This window comes from Triturus cristatus, chromosome 8, assembly GCF_964204655.1.
Source record: "Triturus cristatus chromosome 8, aTriCri1.1, whole genome shotgun sequence".
Taxonomy (NCBI): Eukaryota; Metazoa; Chordata; class Amphibia; order Caudata; family Salamandridae; genus Triturus; species Triturus cristatus.
In genome coordinates, this window is record NC_140591.1 from 977,151,313 (window position 1) to 977,173,728 (window position 22,416).

Here is a 22,416-nt window from a genome sequence, read left to right on the forward strand (position 1 = left end):
AGCGTAGGAATAAGTAGTTCCAGGTTGTGATGCTCAGAAATGGAGAGGTGCTCCTTCCTATGATGTTTGGTCTAGAGAATTTCCTTACTTGTGTGATTGTGCACCCATCGGGTCAGAATGCCAGGGATGGAAAGTTTCTTTCCCCACATCAGGGAATTTTTTCCATCTAAATTGGGCATGGTGTGATAATAGGTTGAATGTTTTTGCTCTTCATCAGTAGGAACCTTTTTTAGTGAATAAACAATCCGAGAATGTCAGCCAGCATTTGCATTTGAGTTGTTCTTATTGGAGCAATATATCATATATGTAGGGTTTCCTGGACCCTGATAACTAGATAGAGGCACTAGGTGTGTTAGCGAAGCGCAACAATTTATTTGTGTCTGAATTATGCTAGCAGACTAAACCAGACTGTGGTTTTTTCCTATAAGGTTAGCTCCTAAAACTGATATGCTACCTAAAGGAGATGGTTATCACAAAGGTTTGGGAAGGAGAGCAAGTGTGAATCTCTAGTCACTCCAATGGCCTGTGTTGTGGGTCTATCCGATTTGGAGTCACTCCTGCTGTGACAGACTGATTTTTGGAGCAAGGGCAGGGCAGAGGAGAGGCACTTCAAAAGGAAGCAGGCCCCCAATTATAAACTCCAAAGACTCAGACTCTGAATGACAATTGGAGTCTGGAAATGGACTATAAGAAAGGGAGCTTGAGGACACCAAAATTGTTAACTGTCAAGCAGCCAGTCAGCCTGTGTGAGGAGGAGAGGCTTTGCAAGATTTCTAGCTGTGACCAGGACTGGAGGCCAAGGGCTGCTTGTTTCCCACCTGGGTGAGGGGACATCACCCAGTGAATGCGAGAACACCTGCCTCTGGAGTCTGAAATACACGTGCCTGCCTGCTTACCGAGACAAGTGTGCTCTGTGAGGTAGAGGAGAATGTTGGAGAGAGCGAGGTCCAGCAGGAGACACTGGCAATTGCATCCCTGTAGGGAGGTATGTGGAGACGGATGCAGCCTTTTTGCAGGTTAAAGTTGGCATTCCTTATTTGCCAGCGGAGGGCCGCCATGAAGTGAGCTGTGAACTATGTTGCGCTGATCGGGTCATTGCCCATGTGGGGAGTGAAGTTGGGGACCCCTTATGCCAGGTGGGACCACCTGGAAGAGTACTGCCTCCTCAACTATATATATATTTGCGGTGGGTGCCATGTTTGCAACTGAAGTTCCTATGCTGCCTTTGTCAGTGGAAACATTTGAGGGATGGCCCGATTGAAAATGGGATGTCATTCAAAATACCTCAGATCATCCACCCTACCTGATAGACTGTGGAAGTCTGAATAACGTACCACGCTGGCCTTTATTGTATGGATGTTTTTACTTGATGGTATCCAAGTAACATCTGCAAGTAACCGATATAGAGAGCCCAAGAGCAGACCACAGTCCCAACCATCCTGCCTCTTACATTCTCACTCTCTCCTCCCTCAAACACTCTGGAAACCCCAATGTCATACGCTACACCAAACCATACCACACATCTTCCCCTTCACAAATAAACAACAAAAGAACAAACCAAAAAATAAATAAATAAATAAACCAACACACAAACCACACAGATAACACCCACAGACAAGACAAACACAACAACAACAATACACAAGAATTTTGTAAAAAAATCTTCTAGGTATTTTCTTGACTCGATAGCTCCTTCTGGGTAATGCAACCAGATCCTCACTCTTCTTGGTAACAATCTTGTTTCCAATCAACTCTCAACCAACTGTTTTCTTATCACCTTCCTCCTCAACATTCTTAACAACCCTCGCCAAACGGGACAAGTTCCACCATTGCCCATTGGCTATCTGTACAGAATTTCACAAACCACTTTTACCTGGATGTGTTCTCTAAACTTGGACAAACCGTTCCTCAACAGTAGAGGATCTTTGACCGGAACCCAATCACCGACCTGGACCTCAACAGCATTTTTGCGCCTACTCTCCATTTGGAAGACCTAGTGTGCCAGTTCCCGAATCTGTTTCAGGGACTGGGTGCCTGAAAGACCCACATGTGATATTGCACAGACACAAGTCTGTGAAAAAAATAGCGCTTAGGCATCATAGAGAGCCTTCTCACTTAAGACTCCTGGTGAAGCAAGAACTGCAAAAACTCGAAAAACTGGATGTCATAGAAAAAGTATCAGGCCCCACGCCCTCTGCGTCCCCCATCGGCATTGCTGAGAAGCCAGAGCAACCTGAAAGGATCAGACTATGCGTTGACATGTGCCTACTCAACAAGGTGATCAGAAGAGAAAGGCATTTAACTCCTACAATGGACAACCTCATCGCTAATCTGAACAGAACCGGGTGGTTCTCCAAACTCAATCTAAATTCTGGATATTATCCACTACAACTGGATGAGGACAGCAGGTGTATAGCTACCTTCTCGACATACCTTGGGTTGTAGCGCTTCAAGCGCTTGAGTTTCAGGATCTCCTCCACGGCCAAGTTGTTTCAAAACACCACCCGAGAAACACTATCCGGCCTGCATGGAGTCATGAACATAAGTGACAACATCCTCATCTACTTGGCAACAAAAGCAGACCACCCCCAGCGGCTACACGTGACCTTGAAGAGGCTGAGTGAATGTGGTTTGATGCTTCTCCATTAGAAATGCTCATTGTTCCAGATGAAGAAAAAGTTCTTCAAATATATGTTCACAAAAGACAGCATCCGAGAGGACCACCAGAAATCACAGGCCATCATACGAGCACCAGTAGCCTGCAATGTCTCTGAGATCTGAAGCTATCTCGGGATGGCGACATATTGTGGATGGTTTGTTCTGGGCCTGGCGATGCTAGCTGACCTGCTCTGTGCCCTCACGAATACAGAAGCAACTTGGGTCTGGGGGCCCAAAGAAGCAAAAGCGTTTGGAGACCTCAAGAAAGCTCTTTTGGACAGAGCCACCATGCCTTACATTGATCTGCACAAAGCAACTGACCTGGTGGTGGACACTAGCCCAGTATGGCTGTGGACAGTCTTGACCCAGGAGAGGGAACCAGGCCAGCCAGCGCCCATTGCATTTGCCAGTCGAACACTCACCGCTACGGAGGCTCAGTACGCCCATATCAAAAGGGAGGCCCTGATGATCAAGTGGTGCTGCGAATATTTTCACCTCTTCCTACGTGAGTGACCGTTCAGAGTAAAACTGACCATCCACCCCTGGTGTCAATATTCTGAGGAAGTACACTCCATCCACCCCCTCGAATAGAGCGATGGGCCGTACAATTGCAAGCATACTGATTCGAAATTGAGAAAATAGCATTCTCAAAACTAGGGTCCGTGCTAGAAAGAATTTTTGCCTTCCTTGGCATTCCCAACGAAATAAGGATAGGCAACTGGCCACCTTTTCAAGGGACTGCATTCCGAAACGTTCTCCGCTAACTGGGGATTAAATACAGGAAGGTCACTCCACAGTGGCCCTAGGCCAATGGAGTAGTTGAGCGGTTCATGTGCACCCTGAATAAAACCCTTCACATTGCCGCTCAGGATGAAGCTGAGTTGGAAACAGGCCTCCACAAGTTCCTCACAGCATAGAAGACCACTCTGCACTGCACCATTCAGTGTTCCCCCTGGTTTTTAATGTTCAGAGTACATCTACGTGATATGATCCCCCATTGGGCAGGTTGGAAAACTCCCAGATATGACCTTGTCAGCACGCATGAACGAAGGAAGCGCACCAACGATCAGATGAGAAGGAGGGCCCTAACCCCTCAAATAGCCCCAGGAGACGGAGTGCTGATTCGGGTCAGTCACCCTGGGGAAAGTACGAAAAGGGCCCATGGATGGTTACGGCTGTGAGTGGAGCCATGGTGACTGCCACTAGAGGAAGTGAGACGGTGGCCAGAAATGTGTCCTGGTCCAAAAAGGTGATAGCCCCATCTAAGGAAGAGCACAATGAGGAAGAGGGAAAAGACCCTATGGACCCTCAAGATTGGAATGACTGCTCACCCTGCATTTCCTTAGGGGCATGCAATGGAGAAGGACACCCTTTGCAGGGATGGCACCATTCCTGAATCACAGCACACTGTGTTCAAGTCGACTCAAGGTACTGTGGCCGGACCCATGGCACGGAATCACCAATACATCCTGCGGCCTAATCCGGACCCAAATTAGAGACTCTGAGATTGTGTGTGTTGTCAAGCACCATTCTCAGAGATATTAACAAGTATTAAAACATTGGAATGAGGAGCACTCCATTGAATTCAATGGAGTGCTCTGAGCTTCTACGGGCTGGTAAAGGCCCGCAAAGCAACATTCCAATGTTGTTTCACAAAGGCCTCTCGGAGCCCGGGGGATTTAAATCCTCTCTGGCTCCAAGTGGCCTTTGTTTTATTTATTAGAACATTCTGCCCTCTAGTGGCAGAATGTTCTAATAACCTTTTAGCCCTTCATAGCTGGGCTATACCGGCTATTAAAGTCCTGCTCCCTTGTTAAAGGCCCTTGCCTTCAGCTCGGGCCTTTAAATCAGGAGCGGGCCTCTAATAGCCAGTATAGCCCGCTACAGCAGGCTATAAGCCTATATTAACGCTGGGGGGGCGTAATAAGCCATCAAGTCCACATACATTGACCTCTGACCTGATGATGAGGCATTCAACACCATGGCTGGGCGCGGCCACTGGGTATAAATAAATGGAGTTGAGACCACCTGGGGTCTCCTTCCATACCAGCAATAAGGTGTGTGCCCAGGCCTTTGCTGCATGCCCTCTAGTCGGCCCTATCCCATGGGCACAGCGTTCCCCTCCACCTCAAAGAGTGTGCAGAACTTTTTTTTTTATTAACCCCCTAAACCCCAAAGCCCTCTGTCCCCCCCGCGCCCTCCCCCCGCCCTCCCCCTCGCCCCCTCCCAGAGGAGTAGCTTGTTCAGTAAGACGGGGGGGGGGGGGCTTCAGATTTCCCAACAATCACGCTGGCATATGTTGTTAACATATATTATCTGAGAAGCAGGTCATTGGGCGGCTTAAGGGGTAGTGGAAAGGGAGAGCATTGTGGATTGTTAGTGGTACTTAAAAATAAATATTTTGTAAAATAACCAGCATTTTATAAGAACTTCAAAACAGAGAGAGACAAAAGAAATGTCCCTTTTGAAATCCAACAGACATCTCACCATACCCGACCGAAAGCACCTGTACCCAACTATTTACTACATAACACATTTATTGGGGAGTGTAACACCCAAAACACCCCCCCCCTCCCCGAAGCTACACCCCTGCCCCCTCTGTACATGCTGCCTCTACCCCTATCCACGCCCTAGCATCCCTCTCCGCCTAGAGCACTTTAGTTCCACGTCTGGGATGTGAAGCACTATAAAATGGCATTTTAGTACAGTACTATTGCTGTATATAGCCGGTGTCACATAAGTTAAAATTATTCGAACTTTGACCTTGGAAGGATGAACGGCGGAGTTGGACTTTAACCAGTGTTCAAACCTGTGTCGGTAGCTCACCGATCTGCTGGGCAGCCGCAGAATCTATGATTTGTGATCAAGGTTGGTTCCTAGCACACTCGCGCTTATATTTTCTACTGGCGGTCGCCAGTAGATAGTTATAGTTAGGACCGAGTTCCCATAGGAAATCTGAAAATTCTATTTTGAATAACTTTGGCGCCGGTTGACTTATCTTCGTGAAATTTTCAAAACTAATGGGGCGCTCCGCTCAGCTCCTACCCTGAAAGTCTCGGGGTGATTCGTCAAGCGGGGGCTGAGAAAAAAGGGGGGTCCCAAAATGCGTTTTCCCCATGCATTTTCCCATAGGACGTTTAGTCGAAGGTACAGCCCGAACAGCTGAACAGAATTACTTGAAATATGGCAAAGTGGTAGTCCTCAGGTCAGGCATGTGCCTTTTGCATATATGGTGTCAATCTGTTCAGTAGTTCCTGAGAAAGTCAAAATTAAAATCACATATATATCTGGGCGGAGCCTAACCACAAATCTCATCGTGAGATCTGAATGGCTGTCAGCACTTCATCCAAGAAGTGTTGGCAGCCATCTTGGGACCAATATACATGATAGCACTTCATTAAAAAGCATTGCAGTTAATAGAAGGTTTTAAGACTTTAGTTACATTATAAATCATTTGTTGATGGTACTATACTCATTTTAGGAATTGTGGTGTGTTCTAAGGTGATTTTACCATGTGAAAAAGACTTCTGCTGTGATATCATTAATCATGTTTGATAGAAAACTATTTTCTCATGCTTTTCCCACAGAGGTTTGGAAGGTGATCTATAAGCTAAACTGAGAGCATATTTTCTGTAAATTCACATTATCTTTCTCAGTCATGTGAGAATGAAGTCTGACATTCTCAGTAAAACATGTACATCCAACAAGGGCAGAGACTGTCAGTTGATTCCTTTGTGTTCTACTACAGCTTCCCAGAGTGTTCTAAAGAACAACTAGAGTGCTAACAGTCCTACTTATGACAAACGTATGGCACACCTGAAGCCATCTTGGTTGGAATAAAGTGGTAACTCTTAATACATTTAATTTAAAAAGGAACAAAATGAGGGGGTTCATTTTGCCATAGAAAGTATGATTAGTGCTGCAGAAAGAAAAATTAGGGCACATTTTGAGTGACTTCTCAAATCCTCTTCTATTTCATTAAAAAATTCTGACATGCAGACTGAAACATGCACTTTCAATACCAGCAGCAGACTTACCTGGTGAGCAGTAGCTTTATTACAGTGATCTAATAAGCAACTAGAGTGCTAACATTCTGAATTTATGGCAAATGTGTGACACATCTGAATGCCTTCTTGATGGAATCAAAGTAAAAACTGAAAGTATTTCCTACTGAGGAGACTGTAGTAAATGAGGAGATTAGGAAACTTCATAACAAATAAGTCTCCCAAAATGGCCACCGGAGACAAAAGAGCCCAAATGTAACCCAAATATCACCCAGATGTAGCCCAAGTATAGCCCAATGGCAGAATGTCCCAGAGTGTTCTAACGAACAACTAGAGCACTAACAGTCTTACTTATGACAACAGTATGGCACACCTGAAGCCATCTTGATTGGAATAAAGTGGTAACACTTAAAACATTTAATTTACAAAGGAACAAAATGAGGGGGTTCATTTTGCCCTAAAAACTATGATTAGTTCTGCAGAAAGAAAAATTAGGGCACATTTTGTCTTCTCAAATCCTCTTCTATTTCATAAACAAATTCTGACATGCAGACTGAAACATGCACTTTGAATACCAGCAGCAGACTTCCCTGGTGAGCAGCAGTTTTACTACAGTGATCTAATGAGCAACTAGAGTGCTAACATTCAGAATTTATGGCAAATGTGTGACACATCTGAATGTCTTCTTGATGGAACCAAAATAAAAAACTGAAAGTATTCCCACTGAGGAGACTGCAGTAAATGAGGAAATTAGGAAACTTCATAACCAATAAATCTCCCAAGATGGCCACCAGAGACAAAAGAGCCCAAATGCAGCACAAATATCACCCAGATGTAGCCCACATGTAGCCCAATGACAGAAGTGTGCAAAACACTTATTTTTTGTGTATTTGCAGTTTTATATAGTGCAGACTTGTCAGGTATTGGAGTGCTTTACATGAGCATTGGTTACATCACACAAGATCAAATTCATTTTGGATGTAGACATCGGGAGATTAAGTGATTTGACCAGAATCACAGAATGTTGAGCTGAAGCAGAAACTCCAACCTGGTTCCTCAGTTGCAAAGTCTGCAGCTCTGGAAGTAACACCACATCCTCTCCCCTAGGTGCAACATTTAATCAAGTGGTCAACTGGATAAAAAAACATAAAGATTACAAATAATTTAAAAGTTCTTTGTCGCTATTTGAAAACTCAGAAAATGTGTCCTCATTTTAGTTTTTTAGAGCACTAACCATAATTTTGATGCAAATAAGACCCTCTCATATATGACATTTCTAAATGAAATACTCTAGGTATTACAGTTTTGATTACATCAAGATGACGTCAGGCGTTCCACGCTTTTGTAATAAATATAGAATGTTAGCAATCTAGTTGTTCATTGGGATACTGTTGAGAGGCAGAGGCCAGGGGCACAGACTCTGAAAATTGAAGGCAGGTAGGAGAGGGCAGAGGCAACAATTTGACCACACTGGGCAGGCAGGAAGGGCAGTGGCAGCACAACAGACTATGCAGGGCAGTGGAAAGGGGGGCAGGGGCAACAAACCAACAATACAGGACTGGCAAGAGAGGCTGTGGCAATATAATAGACCATTGTGGGCAGAAGGAAGAGGCAATGGTAGTGCAACCATACATGCCAACAGACCCGTTTCAGCCAGGAAACGTCCAATGTTTTTAAGCTCAAATGGGCTTTATTTGATCTGTCTCCTGTCTACAATCTCCTCTTTTTCAATGTAACTCAAAGGGGAAAATCAATACCACCGTTTTTTTCAAAATCTCCCTCTTACCAAGTTCAAAATGTTCGCAAGTATGGTACATTGGATCACGGTAGGCAGGAGGAATTGGGGTAGGGACATGGACTCGGATAACAGAGGACAGGAGGGACATGGAGAGGTGCACCAAACTGACCCTACAGGGCAGGCATCAGGGTTTGCAGCAGCACAATACACCACACAGCGCATGCGGGACGGGAGTGCAGCACAACAATCCATAGAAAGCAATAGGGAGGGGACAGGACCATGCACATGGACAACAGAGAAGAGAGGGGGAAGAGGCAATGGTAGCTATCTGACCATAATGGACAGACAGGAGAGAAAGCTGCAGCATAACAGACCATAAAGGGCAGGAGGGACGGATCAGGGGCATTACAATGGAACAGACAGGCCAGGAGGGAGGGAATAGGGGTCTGTACATGGAAACAGAGGGCTGGGGGCATGGCAGGAGCAGCAAGATGACCATGGAGGTCAGGCAGGATGGGCACTAGAAACAAGACACACCATGGAGAGCAACAATGAGACTATGATGGCATACACACAGACCATGGAGGGAAGGTGGGAGGGGGTCAGGGGCAGCTAGCTGACCACACAGGGAAGGTGGGAGGGGCCATGGCAACACAGAAGACCATGCATGGCAAGCTGGAGGGTTAGTGGCAGCACAATGGCTATGATGGGCAAGAAGGAGGGTGCAGGGGCATGCACAAAGGACCATGGAGGATAGAAGGGAGGGTCAGGACCTGGGCACAGACAAGAGAGTTCAGGGGAAGGGGCCTCACAACAGACCGCGCGGGGCAGGCAGGAGGAGCAGTTGCAACACAACAGACCAGGGAGGGCAGAAGGGTGTGGCAGTAAAATGGACCATGGAGGACAGGAAGAAGGGGATAGGGGCATGGCATGTGGACAGGCAGGGTGGAGGTGGCAGGGACAGGTTACAGTCATCTGACAATGCTAGGCAGGTGGGAGGGGAGTGGCAGCTCAACAGAACACTCAGAGTAGATAGGAGTGGCAGGTCCATGGAACATGGTGGGCAAAAAGGATGGAGCAGGGGGAAGGAGAATAGGGGCAGCAAGCTAAGCACAGAGGCTAAGCAGGAGGTCAATGATGGGTCATAGAATTGGGCAATGGAGGGCAGGAGGAGTGGACTGGTACATCATGCTAAATGGAGGGCAGTGGCAGCACATCAGACCATGCATGGCAGGAGGGAGGAGGCTAGTCCATGGATTCAGACAACAGAGGATAGGAAGGAGGTGGATGGGGCAGCAAGCTAACTGTTCAGAGAAGGTGGGTATTAGGAACTTTATTGTTTTTAAAATGTGCGAACTACTTAAAATATGAACAAGTATGCAGCATAATCTCACTTTTATTCAGGAAGAAGAGGACGTTTGTGACTGTGACTCCGGGCTCACTTGGCAGAAACACCCCCTGACCCACCACCCCCCATCGCAAAATGTAATGCCCGTGAAAAGGGTAGGTGGACGCAGTGTTATATAGAACATAGCCCTGAGAGCACGATTGAAAATGAAAACTAGATATAGTGTATGGTATAAACTATGCACCAAAAAGTGTGATATAAGATGAACCGGGGCGTGAAATATAATATGCAATACATTGTGACTCTAAAGTGAGGTTTGTCTCCTTTCCAGAGAGTAAAATAAAAAGTATTACACATCCGGCGGTGGATGTGTGTTTTATTAACCGTGAGGGGGGTTTCTTGCATAGTTTGGTCGAATTTTTGTCGAATCCCCTTTGAATGGCTTGGTGTGCGTGTATAAATATGTTTGTATAAATAAACGACAAGGGTGTCTACTTGGAGAGTACCCACCGGCGGGGGTGCCGGGATTAGGCACGGTAGGGCGTCAGACATGTCAGAGCTTCACTAGCAGTGTAAATCCTTTGGGCGAAATGTTCCATTTGCAACAACTTTTTGATGTGAACAAAAGCACAGTCGACAATTACAATTCCCTTGTCTCCAGTATCTCTAGGGTGGTTGACACCCACGCCCCCCTCAAAAATCGGACCTGCAGGGGTAAAGACTCTGCCCCTTGGTTCAACGTCAACCTAAAACTGCTAAAACTTGAATGTAAACAAGCAGAGAGAAGGTGGAGACGTGATTATAATAAAACTTGCAAAGACACGTGGAAAACCAAGGTCCACGCGTACAAAACTCTCATCAAAAAATCTAAAGCCGATCACTACTCCTCCTTGATCTGTAACACTACCAACAATTCCAGGAGCATTTTTAGCATCCTAAACAGCGTCACTAACCCGGAGTCTTGTAAAAATGCGATCGTCCCGTCCCAAGACCTCTGTGACAATCTGGCCATATTCTTCAAGGAGAAAATTGAACTTCTCCTTAAACATCTGGATACTCCTCTTCCTGCTGGAAATCCCCTTTCCTTGAACACTGTTACTCTGGAGAATCAAGCACCTAACTTAGCTGTGTCTCCAGAAGAATTCCTTTGTAGGTTTCCACCGCTAACACTCGAACTCTTCACTAAGATAGCTAGAGGGATCGTGTCTGGGTCTCCACTGGACCCAGTACCCCCTAAAATCTGGAAAGAATTCGAAGCAGAACTTTTCCCCCCGCTCCATCTAATTTGTCAGCAATCCTTGCTGACCGGCACTGTCCCCGCCCACTGGAAACGAGCGCTAGTCTCCCCTTTGCTGAAGAAACCTTCCCTGGACCCTGACTGCTCAAAAAGTTACAGGCCCATCTCACTGCTGCCGTTCTCTGCCAACATAGTGGAACGGGTGGTCAGTAACACCCTTTCCAACCACCTGGAACATCATCTACTATTGGATGGGGACCAATTCGGATTCCGGGCTGCTCATGGAACCGAAACTGCCCTTATTATCACCATGAACGAACTTCAAAGGCGAGCAGACAGAAGTCAGGCATCATTTTTGATACTGCTCGATATGTCTGCCGCCTTTGACACGGTGAATCACAAGATCTTACTGAGACGCCTATGGGAGGCAGGAGTGAGGGATACGGCACTGCAATGGTTCCACTCTTTTTTGCAGGACAGGCAACAAGCAGTATCTCTACCTCCTTTCCAATCTGCTTTCTCCCCGGTAACGCACGGAGTCCCACAGGGCTCTGCCATTAGCCCAATACTTTTTAATATTTACCTTAGGCCACTTATTCTTCTGATCAAAAGCTTCGGCATCAAAACCATTAATTACGCTGATGACACGCAGATGATCCTTTCCTTGGAAGGAGAGGACTCTATCTCCATAGAGATCCTACACAATTGCCTGCGGGAGACATCAAGGTGGCTGAAGAATAATTCACTTCAGTTCAATGCAGGGAAAACCGAGGTGCTTTTTAACAGTGGCTCGAGGATCCCCCGTCCGTTCCCTAGCATCTTCTGGCCCCCGGAAACAGCTTCTAATGTACAGCCTGCAGACTCTGTCCGCAACTTAGGGGTCATGCTTGACCACAAGCTCAGCATGGAGACCCATGTTCAGAAAACCTCTGCCTGCTGCTATGCCATTCTGCGCTCTTTAAGGAAAGTTCTGCCCCTCCTACCCACCCAGGCTCGCTCCCAAGTAGTTAGATGCACTATCCTGAGTAGGCTGGACTACTGCAATGCCCTCCTGCTCGGGGCCCCGGAGTATCTATTTGACAGGCTCCAAAGAGTCCAATCTGCGGCTGCAAAACTAGCCTTGGGGCTCCCGAGGAGATCCCATGGACCATCCGCCTTGGCACAATTGCATTGGCTCCCTCTTAGATAGAGAGTGCAATTTAAGGCCCTCTGTATTGTTTTTAGGGCCCTCCACGGTTCCGGCCCAGCCCCTTTACAATCCAAGTTTGTGTGGTACGCCCCTACCAGACAACTCCGCTCCTCGGATGCCAAACTGGTGGTCACCCCCAGATTCAAGAAGGTCAGATCCGGAGGTAGATCTTTTGAGGTTACCGCCGCTAGACTCTGGAACACCCTCCCCACCGAGATCAGACATACCGATGAACTCCTACCTTTCAGAAAAAAAGTGAAAACTTGGCTCTTCCCGGGCTAGCCCAAGTCCCCTCTGTTCCACACCCCCTATCCTCCTCAGACTTCTGTCAGCGCCAGGATGCCTGCAATGGCGACAGTTTGCGCTTTACAAATTCTTAAAATAAATAAAAATAAATAAATAAATACATTCCATGTGGATTCATTCTATGCATAGTCGCCTTTTAATGAATATCACGCAAATCGTCATGGCGATAGGTACATACGGTTTGTCCAGCATGTACTAGGTGTTTCTATAAATATATTTTTTTTTTAAATAATAAAAAACAAAGGCCGGCCCCGGGGGATGGTGTCCCCGGGGCCATAAGTGGCCTGAGGAGGGGGGCAACGCAGCCCGCTCCTAAAGATTTTTTTTTTAAAAGGCCATGACCCGGGGGTTGGGGTCCCCGGCGCCGATTAAGGCCTTGGGAGGGCCAAATTTATTATTTTCAACAAAAAAAATTAGGGTGCAGTGCAGGCCCTGGGGGATGCGGTCCCCAGGGCCAGTAAATTAGAAAAAGAAGGGGGGCCACACAGCCCTCCGTCTTAAAAAAATAAAATAAATAAAAGACCGGTGTCGCGCCGGAGGCCACGCCCCCTCCTTGCAGCACTCTGCAAACGCGCCCCCTGGCCAGTTGTAAGTTGGGGAATTAATTCCTCTTCAATACTGAGGGTCCCTGAGGGCCAACTAGCCCAACAGGTATCTCCAGTATGCGCAAGGGAGCTGCGTTGCCACGCCCCTTTTTACACCTCTATGCAACGCAGCTCTGTGGCACTGGAGGTACCTAGTGGGCTAGTTTGACCCTAGGGGCCCTTAGGATTCAAGGGGACTTAATCTCTCAACTTAGAACGGCCAAAGGGCGCGTTTACACAGTGGTGAAGTGAGGGGACGGGGCCTGAGGTGACGTGGGCAAACACGCCCTGTGGCGCGTTTTAAGTTGGGGAAATAATTCCCTTTCAATCCTGAGGGACCCTGGGGGCCAACTAGCCCACCACAGGTGCTTCCAGTAAGCGCCACTGCTCTGCGTTGCAGAGAGGTGGTGCAGTCCGTGCTCCTTTTTACACCTCTCTGCAATGGCGCTTACTGGACGTACCTAGTGGGCATTTTGCCCCTAGGGATCCTCAGGATTCAAGGGGACTTAATCTCTCAACTTAGAACGGCCAAAGGGCGCGTTTACACAGTGGTGAAGTGAGGGGACGGGGCCTGAGGTGACGTGGGCAAACACGCCCTGTGGCGCGTTTTAAGTTGGGGAAATAATTCCCCTTCAATCCTGAGGGCCCCTGGGGCCTAACTAGCCCACCAGGTGCTTCCAGTAAGCGCCCCTGAGCTGCGTTTCAGAGAGGTGGTCCAGGCCGTGCCACTTTTTACACCTCCCTGCAACGCAGCTCTGTGGTGCTTACTGGAGGTATCTAGTGGGCTAGTTGGACCCTAGGGACCCTCAGGATTCAAATGAACTTAATCTCCCAACTAAAAACGGCCACAGGGCGTGTTTACACAGTGGTGAAGGGAGGGGACGGGGCCTGAGTTAACGTGTGCAAACAAGCCCTGTGGCGCGTTTTAAGTTGGGGAAATAATTCCCCTTCAATCCTGAGGGACCCTGGGGGCCAACTAGCCCACCAGATGCTTCCAGTAAGCGCCACTGTGCTGCGTTGCAGAGAGGTGGTCTAGGCCTGCCCCTTTTTACAACACTCTGCAACGCAGCTCTGTGGCACTTACTGGAGGTACCTAGTGGTCTAGTTGGACCCTATGGACCCTCAGGATTCAAGGGGACTTAATCTCCGAACGTAAAACGGCCACAGGGCATGTTTACGCAGTGGGGAAGTGAGGGGACGGGGCCTGAGGTGACGTGTGCAAACATGCCCTGTGGCGCATTTTAAGAGGTAGTTTTAATACCCTGCCCTATTATATACTAGGGGCTTACAGAGGAGGTCATGCTGATCACAGGGGAACCCCAACGCATAGTGTTCCCTAGTGTATGTAGGCGTATTCTGAGTGTCTTTTAACATAGCACTGGCTCTAGGACTGGTTAGTCAGACTCAGTTACCACCAGTATCCGTCTGAAAAAGTTGAGGGTACAGGATGATTTTGCAACAAGGCTTCTTTCTGCTCTTCTGTTTGTTCTTTCTGCACGTTATCCTTCTTCCTGCACTTTTCTTCATCTTTGAGGACTTCTGTTGCTTCTTTCTGCATTTCTTTTTTTTCTTTCTGTGCGTTTTTTCATCTTTCTTCACATGTCCTATCTCTGTAGGCATAGTTAGAAATTAGCATTTAAAAAACCTTTGAAATTCACTGAAAAAACCAAGGGTTTCAGGCACGTTATAGTTAGGAATTAGCATTTAAAAAACCTTAGAAATTCACTGAAAAAACCACAGGTTTCAGGGGCGTTATAGTTAGCTGGACTTTTCACTCGTACAAAACCATTGAAATTCCCCCGGTCTAGTTAGTTCAGCTAACTATAACTCGCGCGCCCGCAATGCACTGCTGATGATGTCACATATTACATCACTCATGACATGGTCAGTGACATCACTCATGACATCTCAAATGACATCACTGATGACATCATCCTTGTGATAGAGTGGCAGACCTCCTCTCCCCCTAATATAACCTTTGATACACACATTCAAAAATAGAAACTAAAATTTTCAAAACAATGGACATACCAATATCAGTTACAACAACCTATTCAGTAATTTTAAGATCCACATACACTCATTCACCAACAGTCCTATACAGTCACTCATACATGTACTCAGTCATCATATGTACTCATACACCTATACATCCTGTTACACAACGCCACTCATCCATAGAGTTACTCACACACATAGTCACTCATGCTAATAAAGAATCAAACATCCATTTACTTGCATATACAGTTATACACCCACCACCACACTTACTTCTACAGAAACGTACACATACTTAGTCTTTTAAACAATCACTTATAGAAACACATACTTATTCATACAGGAACTCTTTCAATCTCTCACTCTCACATATACTCACTTATATACACCAATAGTCACATATACTAGTTTAAAACATATGAATTCCTTTCCCAGTCCTGAGGCGGAAGCCGGGGCTGGCGGTACTACTCTAGAAGCTTTTAAAAACGACCGATTATTTGTGTGGTGTGGTGTCACGTACTGTGTTTTTAAACACGGCTGGCATCCTACCAGTCACCTGACCTTGAGCGCACAGCTGGCGATATAGCTGTAGTCGCGCTGTTACTTCCACGCAATTCTACAAACAAAGCGGCCGCCATCTGGGCAGGCGTGCGCGCTGACCACGCCCCCGGTGAGGCCACACCCACTCTTTTCAGGGATAAATGTGCACGTACAGGAAGCGCAGCGGACGAGCGCAGCGGGAGCGCCGTTTGCGCGCCGAAGGCGCGCCTAAGGCAAGCCCGTCTGCGCCCGTCATCGCCAAGACATCGCCTCTCGCCAGTCCCCCTGCACAAAATCCCCCACTTCGTTTCAGCTATGACAGAGACCATCTCCTTTCATTAAAGGACAAAACTAGATGCAACAAGCTCGAAGGTCGCCTCGGACAAACTGCACTTCATTGTGAGTCCTGCAATTTTGCTACGCCCCTGCCCAGCCTGGTAAGTGGTACAGCAGCAATACCTAAGCTGCCTTCCCTCCGGGTTCTGCAATTGAATGTCAGATCTCTCGTAAAGCACCATGCAGAAGTCAACACTCTCATTACGGACGAAAACCCAGATATTCTGTTCATATGTGAAACCTGGCTCCATAACGACCAAACCAGCATTTTAAATCTCACGCTGCCTAACGGTTTCTCCATGAAACTGGTTAACAGAGACTCTAGGGGCGGTGGAATAGCCGTTGTATACCGAACCACATACAACTGCTCCTTCATCAAAGAAGAAATCTGGGGCTGCGAATGCGCACGCTTCAAGATTGCCACTTGCCCGCAATTCACTCTCTCTGGCCTTTACATCTATCGGCCTCCTGGCCCCTCCGCCAGATTCATTGAGGAACTCTTGGAACTTGCTCACACCTTGGCAGTCTCTTTCCCCAACTTCACCATCTTGGGTGATCTCAATCTCCACTTCGACTCCACCACTGACCCCATTATCAAAAACCTGCTAGCCGACATCACGGCCTTGCAGTTAAACTCCTTGGTTCATTGCCCCACCCACATTGCTGGGCACATACTGGATCCCGTTTTCTCTAATTTATCGGAAGTCACGGCTGATCCCCCGGAACCCATGGGCTGGACTGATCACTTTCTTGTTAAATTAACCATTATGGCAAAAAAACCGCCCCCCAAAGTTGCGGCCAACTCCAGCCACAAACGACCATGGCACAAACTCGTCTCCGGAGACCTCATCAACCACCTAGGAGAATTCCACCTCCCCGATGAGAATAGGGATATTAATACAGTATACACCGCCTTCCACGAATGGATAGTCACAGGGCTTGACGCCTTAATTCCGCCCAAATGGACTAAAACCCGCAGTTCCCCCTCTAACCCATGGTACAATGACTCACTCAAAACATTACGGAAAGAGTGCAAAAAAGCCGAACGCGAGTGGAGGAAAGACTACTTAGACTCTAACAAAACCCTTTACCTATCTAAACTTCGCACCTACCACAAGGCGATTCGCACTACTCGAGCCTCCTTCTACGCAAAGGAAATCGAACGCAGCTCCAATCCCACCAAAACCATTTTCAACTTAGTCCAAAATCTCCAGAAAATCCCCAATCCAGGCTCTTGCATCACCTCCCTGAAACAATGCGAGGACCTTGCCACCTTTTTTACTGAAAAGGTGAGGAAGATCTACGCGTCCTTTCCACAAGACGATGCTACGCCCACTAACACCCCCCATCCGACGGCAGAGACATCAAAACTGCTAAGAATACCCGACATATCCCTCGACTACCTTTCTAAACTATGTAGACAGGTCAAGTCTGGTTCCCCAGCAGACCCCATGCGACCGTCCAAATTCTTGGAATCACTTGACTTCTTCCTCCCCCCGCTTGCCAAACTACTCAATCTCTCCTTTTCCTCAGCGGTGGTCCCCACCTGTTGGAAATCTGCTTGGGTTTCACCCATCATCAAAAAACCCACATTGGACCCCAATAAACCAGAAAATTTCCGGCCTATTTCACTGCTCCCCTGGACGTCAAAACTGGCTGAAGCTCATGTCAACAAAATACTATCCCATCACATGCAGCAAAACCATGTCCTGGACCCTTCCCAAAACGGCTTCAGGCCAGGTCACAGCACTGAGTCGGCTCTGCTGACCACTACGGAGCACCTTCGAGGTATCCTAGACGCCGGTCAAAGTGCCGCGCTGATCCTGTTGGATCTCAGCGCGGCCTTTGACACGGTCTCACACAACATCTTGCTGAAACGACTTGAGGCCATTGGGATTGGCGAATTAGCCCTTGAATGGTTCCAGTCCTTCTTAAAAGACAGGTCCTTTCAAGTTTCAGCCCCACCCTACATCTCTCAACCCCACTCCATCGGGCAAGGGGTCCCCCAGGGGTCGGCGCTTAGCCCATCCCTATTTAACCTATACGTTCAGCCTCTCGCAGTGGTGGCAAAAGAGTGGGACCTTACGCTGGTGTCGTACGCTGACGACACACAGCTGGTCATCACACTCTCAGAAGGTCCATCACCTTCGGCAACCAAATTCAGAGATGGCCTCGCAGCAGTTGCTAGGTGGATGACACTCAACTGCTTGCAGCTAAATGCCGGGAAAACGGAGGTCCTCCTCCTGGGAAAAAACCCCACCCTTTGGAACCATCATTGGTGGCCCTCTGTGCTTGGCCCCACCCCCGTGCCAAAAGATGTCGTCAAAAACCTAGGTGTCTGGCTCGACCCCTCACTTAGCTTTCAGTCCCACACGAAGAAAGTGGCAGCTACGTGTGTGGGTCTCATGAGGAGCCTCAACCCCATACTTGGATTCTTTGACTCCAAAACCCGCCAACTCATTATACAATCTATGATTCTTGCCCGGCTGGATTATGCCAATGTCTTACTCTTGGGGGCAAACAAAGCTGAACTAGCAAGACTGCAACGTATCCAGAACTCGGCCGCCAGAGCAGTGGTTGGTCTCCCACGTAGGTGCTCTGCCAGAGCCACCATCCGTAATTTGCACTGGCTGCTAATTGAATCTCGGATCCACTTTAAAACCCTGACCATGGCATTTAAAATTCTCAACTCTGATTGTCCTGAACTCCTGCGCCCGCTTCTGGTACCATACACGCCCCAGCGCAACTTGCGCTCACTGGGACAACACCTCGTGATGGTCCCCCGAACTAAGCTCTGCAGACAGGGTGGACGTTCCTTCAAAGTCTTAGGGGCTAAGCTATGGAACTCCCTACCTCTGCACAACCGTACCCAAACCAATCTGATCGCTTTCCGAAAGGAACTCAAAACCCATCTCTTCTCTGTCATCTAATTCCTCTGTTGGTCCCCCCTCCCCTCAGGTACTGGTTAGGTCAGCGCCGGGACGCTCCGTTGCTGGGGCAGCTGTTTGCGCTTTAACAAATAAATAACATAACATAACATGTAGTTACTCTTAAAGACACTATTGAGACAGACATTCACTCACTAACACACCCATGTACACATTCATCCACCCATACAGTCCTGCACACATGCTGTCTTCAACACATACAAACAGTGAGTCACTCATTCATGCACCTATGCACTACGTAATACCCCCCACCGAACCTCAGACACTCATACTGATACTCAAAAAAACAACTAATAACCTATATAGACACTCATGTAGCTACTCACCAACCCATGCAGCCACTTATACACAAAGTGAGAGACTGATACAGATATTTACATATTTAAACATTACTCACTAAGCCATGTATTCACTAAGATACACTTAATCAGTCAGTTATACAATCAATTTTTCAAAAACAAATCATCCATTTAGACACTTATATACACATTTATTCTTCCATCGACCTTGAGATATACATATATAAAACATATGTAATTTTCAGAAAAACACACATTCACTGGATGATGTTATCAGTGATGTCATTTGAGATGTCATCAGTGATGTCATGAGTGATGTCACTGACCATGTCATGAGTGATGTAATCTGTGACGTCATCAGCAGTGCATTGCGGGCGCGCAAGTTATAGTTAGCTGAACTAACTAGAACGGGGGAATTTCAATGGTTTTGTACGAGTGAAAAGTCCAGCTAACTATAACGCCCCTGAAACCTGTGGTTTTTTCAGTGAATATATATACACACATATACACTTTATTTTTCAAACCTTTCTTCTTAGTCTCTAGTTGTAGCATGAGATGTGTATGGAAAACCCAAGCCCCCTCCGATGTGTTTGCCATAATCGGGGGTTCCAAAATCTTTCCCCTCACACGGAGTAACGATTTGCTGGTCTGTGCTATGCGTTGTATATTAGTTGTTTTTATATAGCGCTTCCTACAAGAATGATGGGCCTGAAGCGCTTGGGGGGGGGGGGGGTGTAGTACGGTACTCCATGCGATACTTACTTAAATGTGCCATGAAGAGCATCAGTGTTGCTCATTCGCTAATTATGGAAAGCGGTTGCCTTATTGATGCATTACTCTGGAGTCTTTGTAAGATTCGACATAATGTATTTGTGTGTTTTTGTGGTTTGTCCGAAGAGTCTGTTGACTGCAACCATTACCTCGAAGTGGGCTGGGCTGCGGCGTCAGGAAGGGGTTAATGCTGGTCGATGCGTGCTGCTGGGAAGACGAGGCTGGTGCACGGTGGCCCGCAGCACAGAAGGCAGCGGCTGCTGAGCCACTGATGCAACCTGTGTTATTTACTTGCAGCGGCCCCAGCTGTGACCTCATGTGGTCTTCAGGGGACTAGGGAAAGGCGTCTTTAGGGCTGGGTGGCAGCGTCACTGGTGCAGTCCTGTCCTCTGGCGCGTGCTCGGTGGATGGGGAGGAGGTGAGCTGCTGCTCTTGGCTTTAACTCCACTCCTCCAGAAGGAGAATATTGCGCTGCTACAGTTTTTGTGTCACTCTCTATTGACGCTGTCCTTCTTGCATCCCACACCCAGGACCGCCTTGGAGCCATGATGCGGCGAGCCCAGGAGCGCAGCCAGCAGCTGGAGCAGAAGAAGCGATGGTCCTGGGGCGGCGCCCTGTCATCCAGCGCGGGCGGCAGAGACGGTGAGTGCGCCACGGGGCGAGGGGCTCCGCCCTGCGCGGCAGCCCAGGGGCGGCGGGGTGGAGAGGAGAGGCCGGCTGCCTCCGCGAGATGCACTCGCTGCTTCCATCTCAAGGTTACATCCCTCATGGCATGCACAGAAAGCCAGTTCCATCTGGGACACTGTGCTCTCTCGTATCGTGTTTTTCTCATCTGTTGGAAAATTGACTTATTAATTACCCTCGTTATTTCATAAATACTAAGTTAAATACCATTAACTGCAACCCCCCCCCCCCCTCCTAATAATTGTACAGGGCCGATTTAATATTTGAAAATAATCATTTTTGTGAATGTTTTCTTGAGAATACTACTCAGTTTAGGCCAGTGTGCCTGAGAAAGTGTGCACGAGCCATCACCATGGTTTAATTGAATAGTATCTGTTTTTATTAATGCCCGATTGCCAAATATATCAATTTTATTATTGTTACATTAGATATTATTTATAGTGGGTCTCTGGCCATAAAGAAAACGCATAGGCTTCTCCATATATTTTGTCTTTTATTTTTAAATTGTTGAAGATTATTTTAATAAAGTTACGCGAGTTAAAAATGGTGTTAAGTGGGGATTTGGAGATTTTCATTTGTAGCGCATGAAATAAATATGTAATGTTGCACTCTTGGAATGTTTTAATACCTCATTTTAATTTGCTTCTCTTTTGGTTGGTTCCGCTGCAGATCATTATTTCTATCACCACCCACCATGTCGTTTATTCTGCTTTCCATACTCACGCTTATTATGCAAAGTGCCGTAGCCCCAGTCGGTTTATGCGAGTTGGGGTAGCGGTCCGTGACTTGCGCTTCTTGTGCGGCCCTTGCTGCGATGGAAGCCAGGGCCCCGCCTCTCTGGCTGGCGCCGGAAGCCTGCCTGGAGTTGGCATCTTGAGGGTGACGTTATTAAGAGGCACTTGCTGTCTGGGGAGGAGGCGTGGGCTCCAAGAGGTTGACAGAATGAGGAGTGGGAATGGGATGTCATCTCAGAGCCCATCGACCCACGCGGTGGCTTGGGGAGTGATAAGCCGATGCGTGGAAGGAAGGGAAGCTCTTTGGGCAGCTGCATCCACTCCCCGGGTCCTGTGGTCTCCACTGACCCTAGAGGCTGGCCCAGAGACGCCGCCCAGCACCCCTCTGTATATTAAACACCAGTGCTTGTGTGTGTGTGTGTCCGTCCGTGCCGCCTGTCCTCCATCTCATTGACTCGCTGCAGCCGCCTGAGTGCGGCCTATCACTCACTGCATGCACCATGACTGCCGAGTTCATTTTTGGGGAGTGGGAGGGTGTAAGTACACTTTCGATGTGACGTCATGGTTTGGCGCGAGTTAAGTGCTCCTGCTGTAATGCTGTGCCTCTTTTTGCTCTGATTTTCTGCTGTGTAGGTGAATTGGAAAATACCCCGTCCCCTCCTTTACCGGCCAACACCCTTCCTCCAGACCCCGTGACCTCTACGGCGGCCGCCGAGTCCTGCAATGGTATTCCGATTCCTAGCACACCGTCTTTGTGTCTTCGTGTTCCTAATTAATCATTCTGTGGTCGTGTCCATCCACCACCAGTGTCTTCTAACCACAGCTTGAGTCTTTTTTTTCTGTGTGGTGTTGTACAGTATTGTTGTGAATGTGTGAACGGATGCTGTCTTTTTGTGTTTCTCTTTTCACGCCTTCTTTCGGGTTTTCTATTGTGTGACTGACATACTTCGAGCATGCCTTGCATCACAGACAAAATCTCTCCTAGCTCCCTCGCCCATGTGTCTGTTACCTGAATGGCTAAAGAATTGTGATTGCTGGCCAT

The 22,416-nt window shown here is 47.6% G+C and overlaps 1 protein-coding gene across 10 annotated transcripts in view; it reads left to right on the top strand.

Annotated features, from left to right (window-relative positions):
* Positions 1-22,416, top strand: part of MAP7D2 (MAP7 domain containing 2) — a 459,602-nt gene that overhangs the window by 268,368 nt on the left and 168,818 nt on the right. For 4 of the 10 annotated variants that reach the window (XM_085622504.1, XM_085622505.1, XM_085622502.1 and 1 more), the window contains exons 4-5: positions 20,487-20,598; positions 22,008-22,100. In XM_085622504.1, the coding sequence (XP_085478630.1) occupies positions 20,487-20,598; positions 22,008-22,100 (205 nt within the window). Of the gene's footprint in view, positions 1-20,219; positions 20,375-20,486; positions 20,599-22,007; positions 22,101-22,416 lie in introns of those variants that run through there. The other 6 variants (XM_085622503.1, XM_085622506.1, XM_085622510.1 and 3 more) reach the window with 3 other exon arrangements.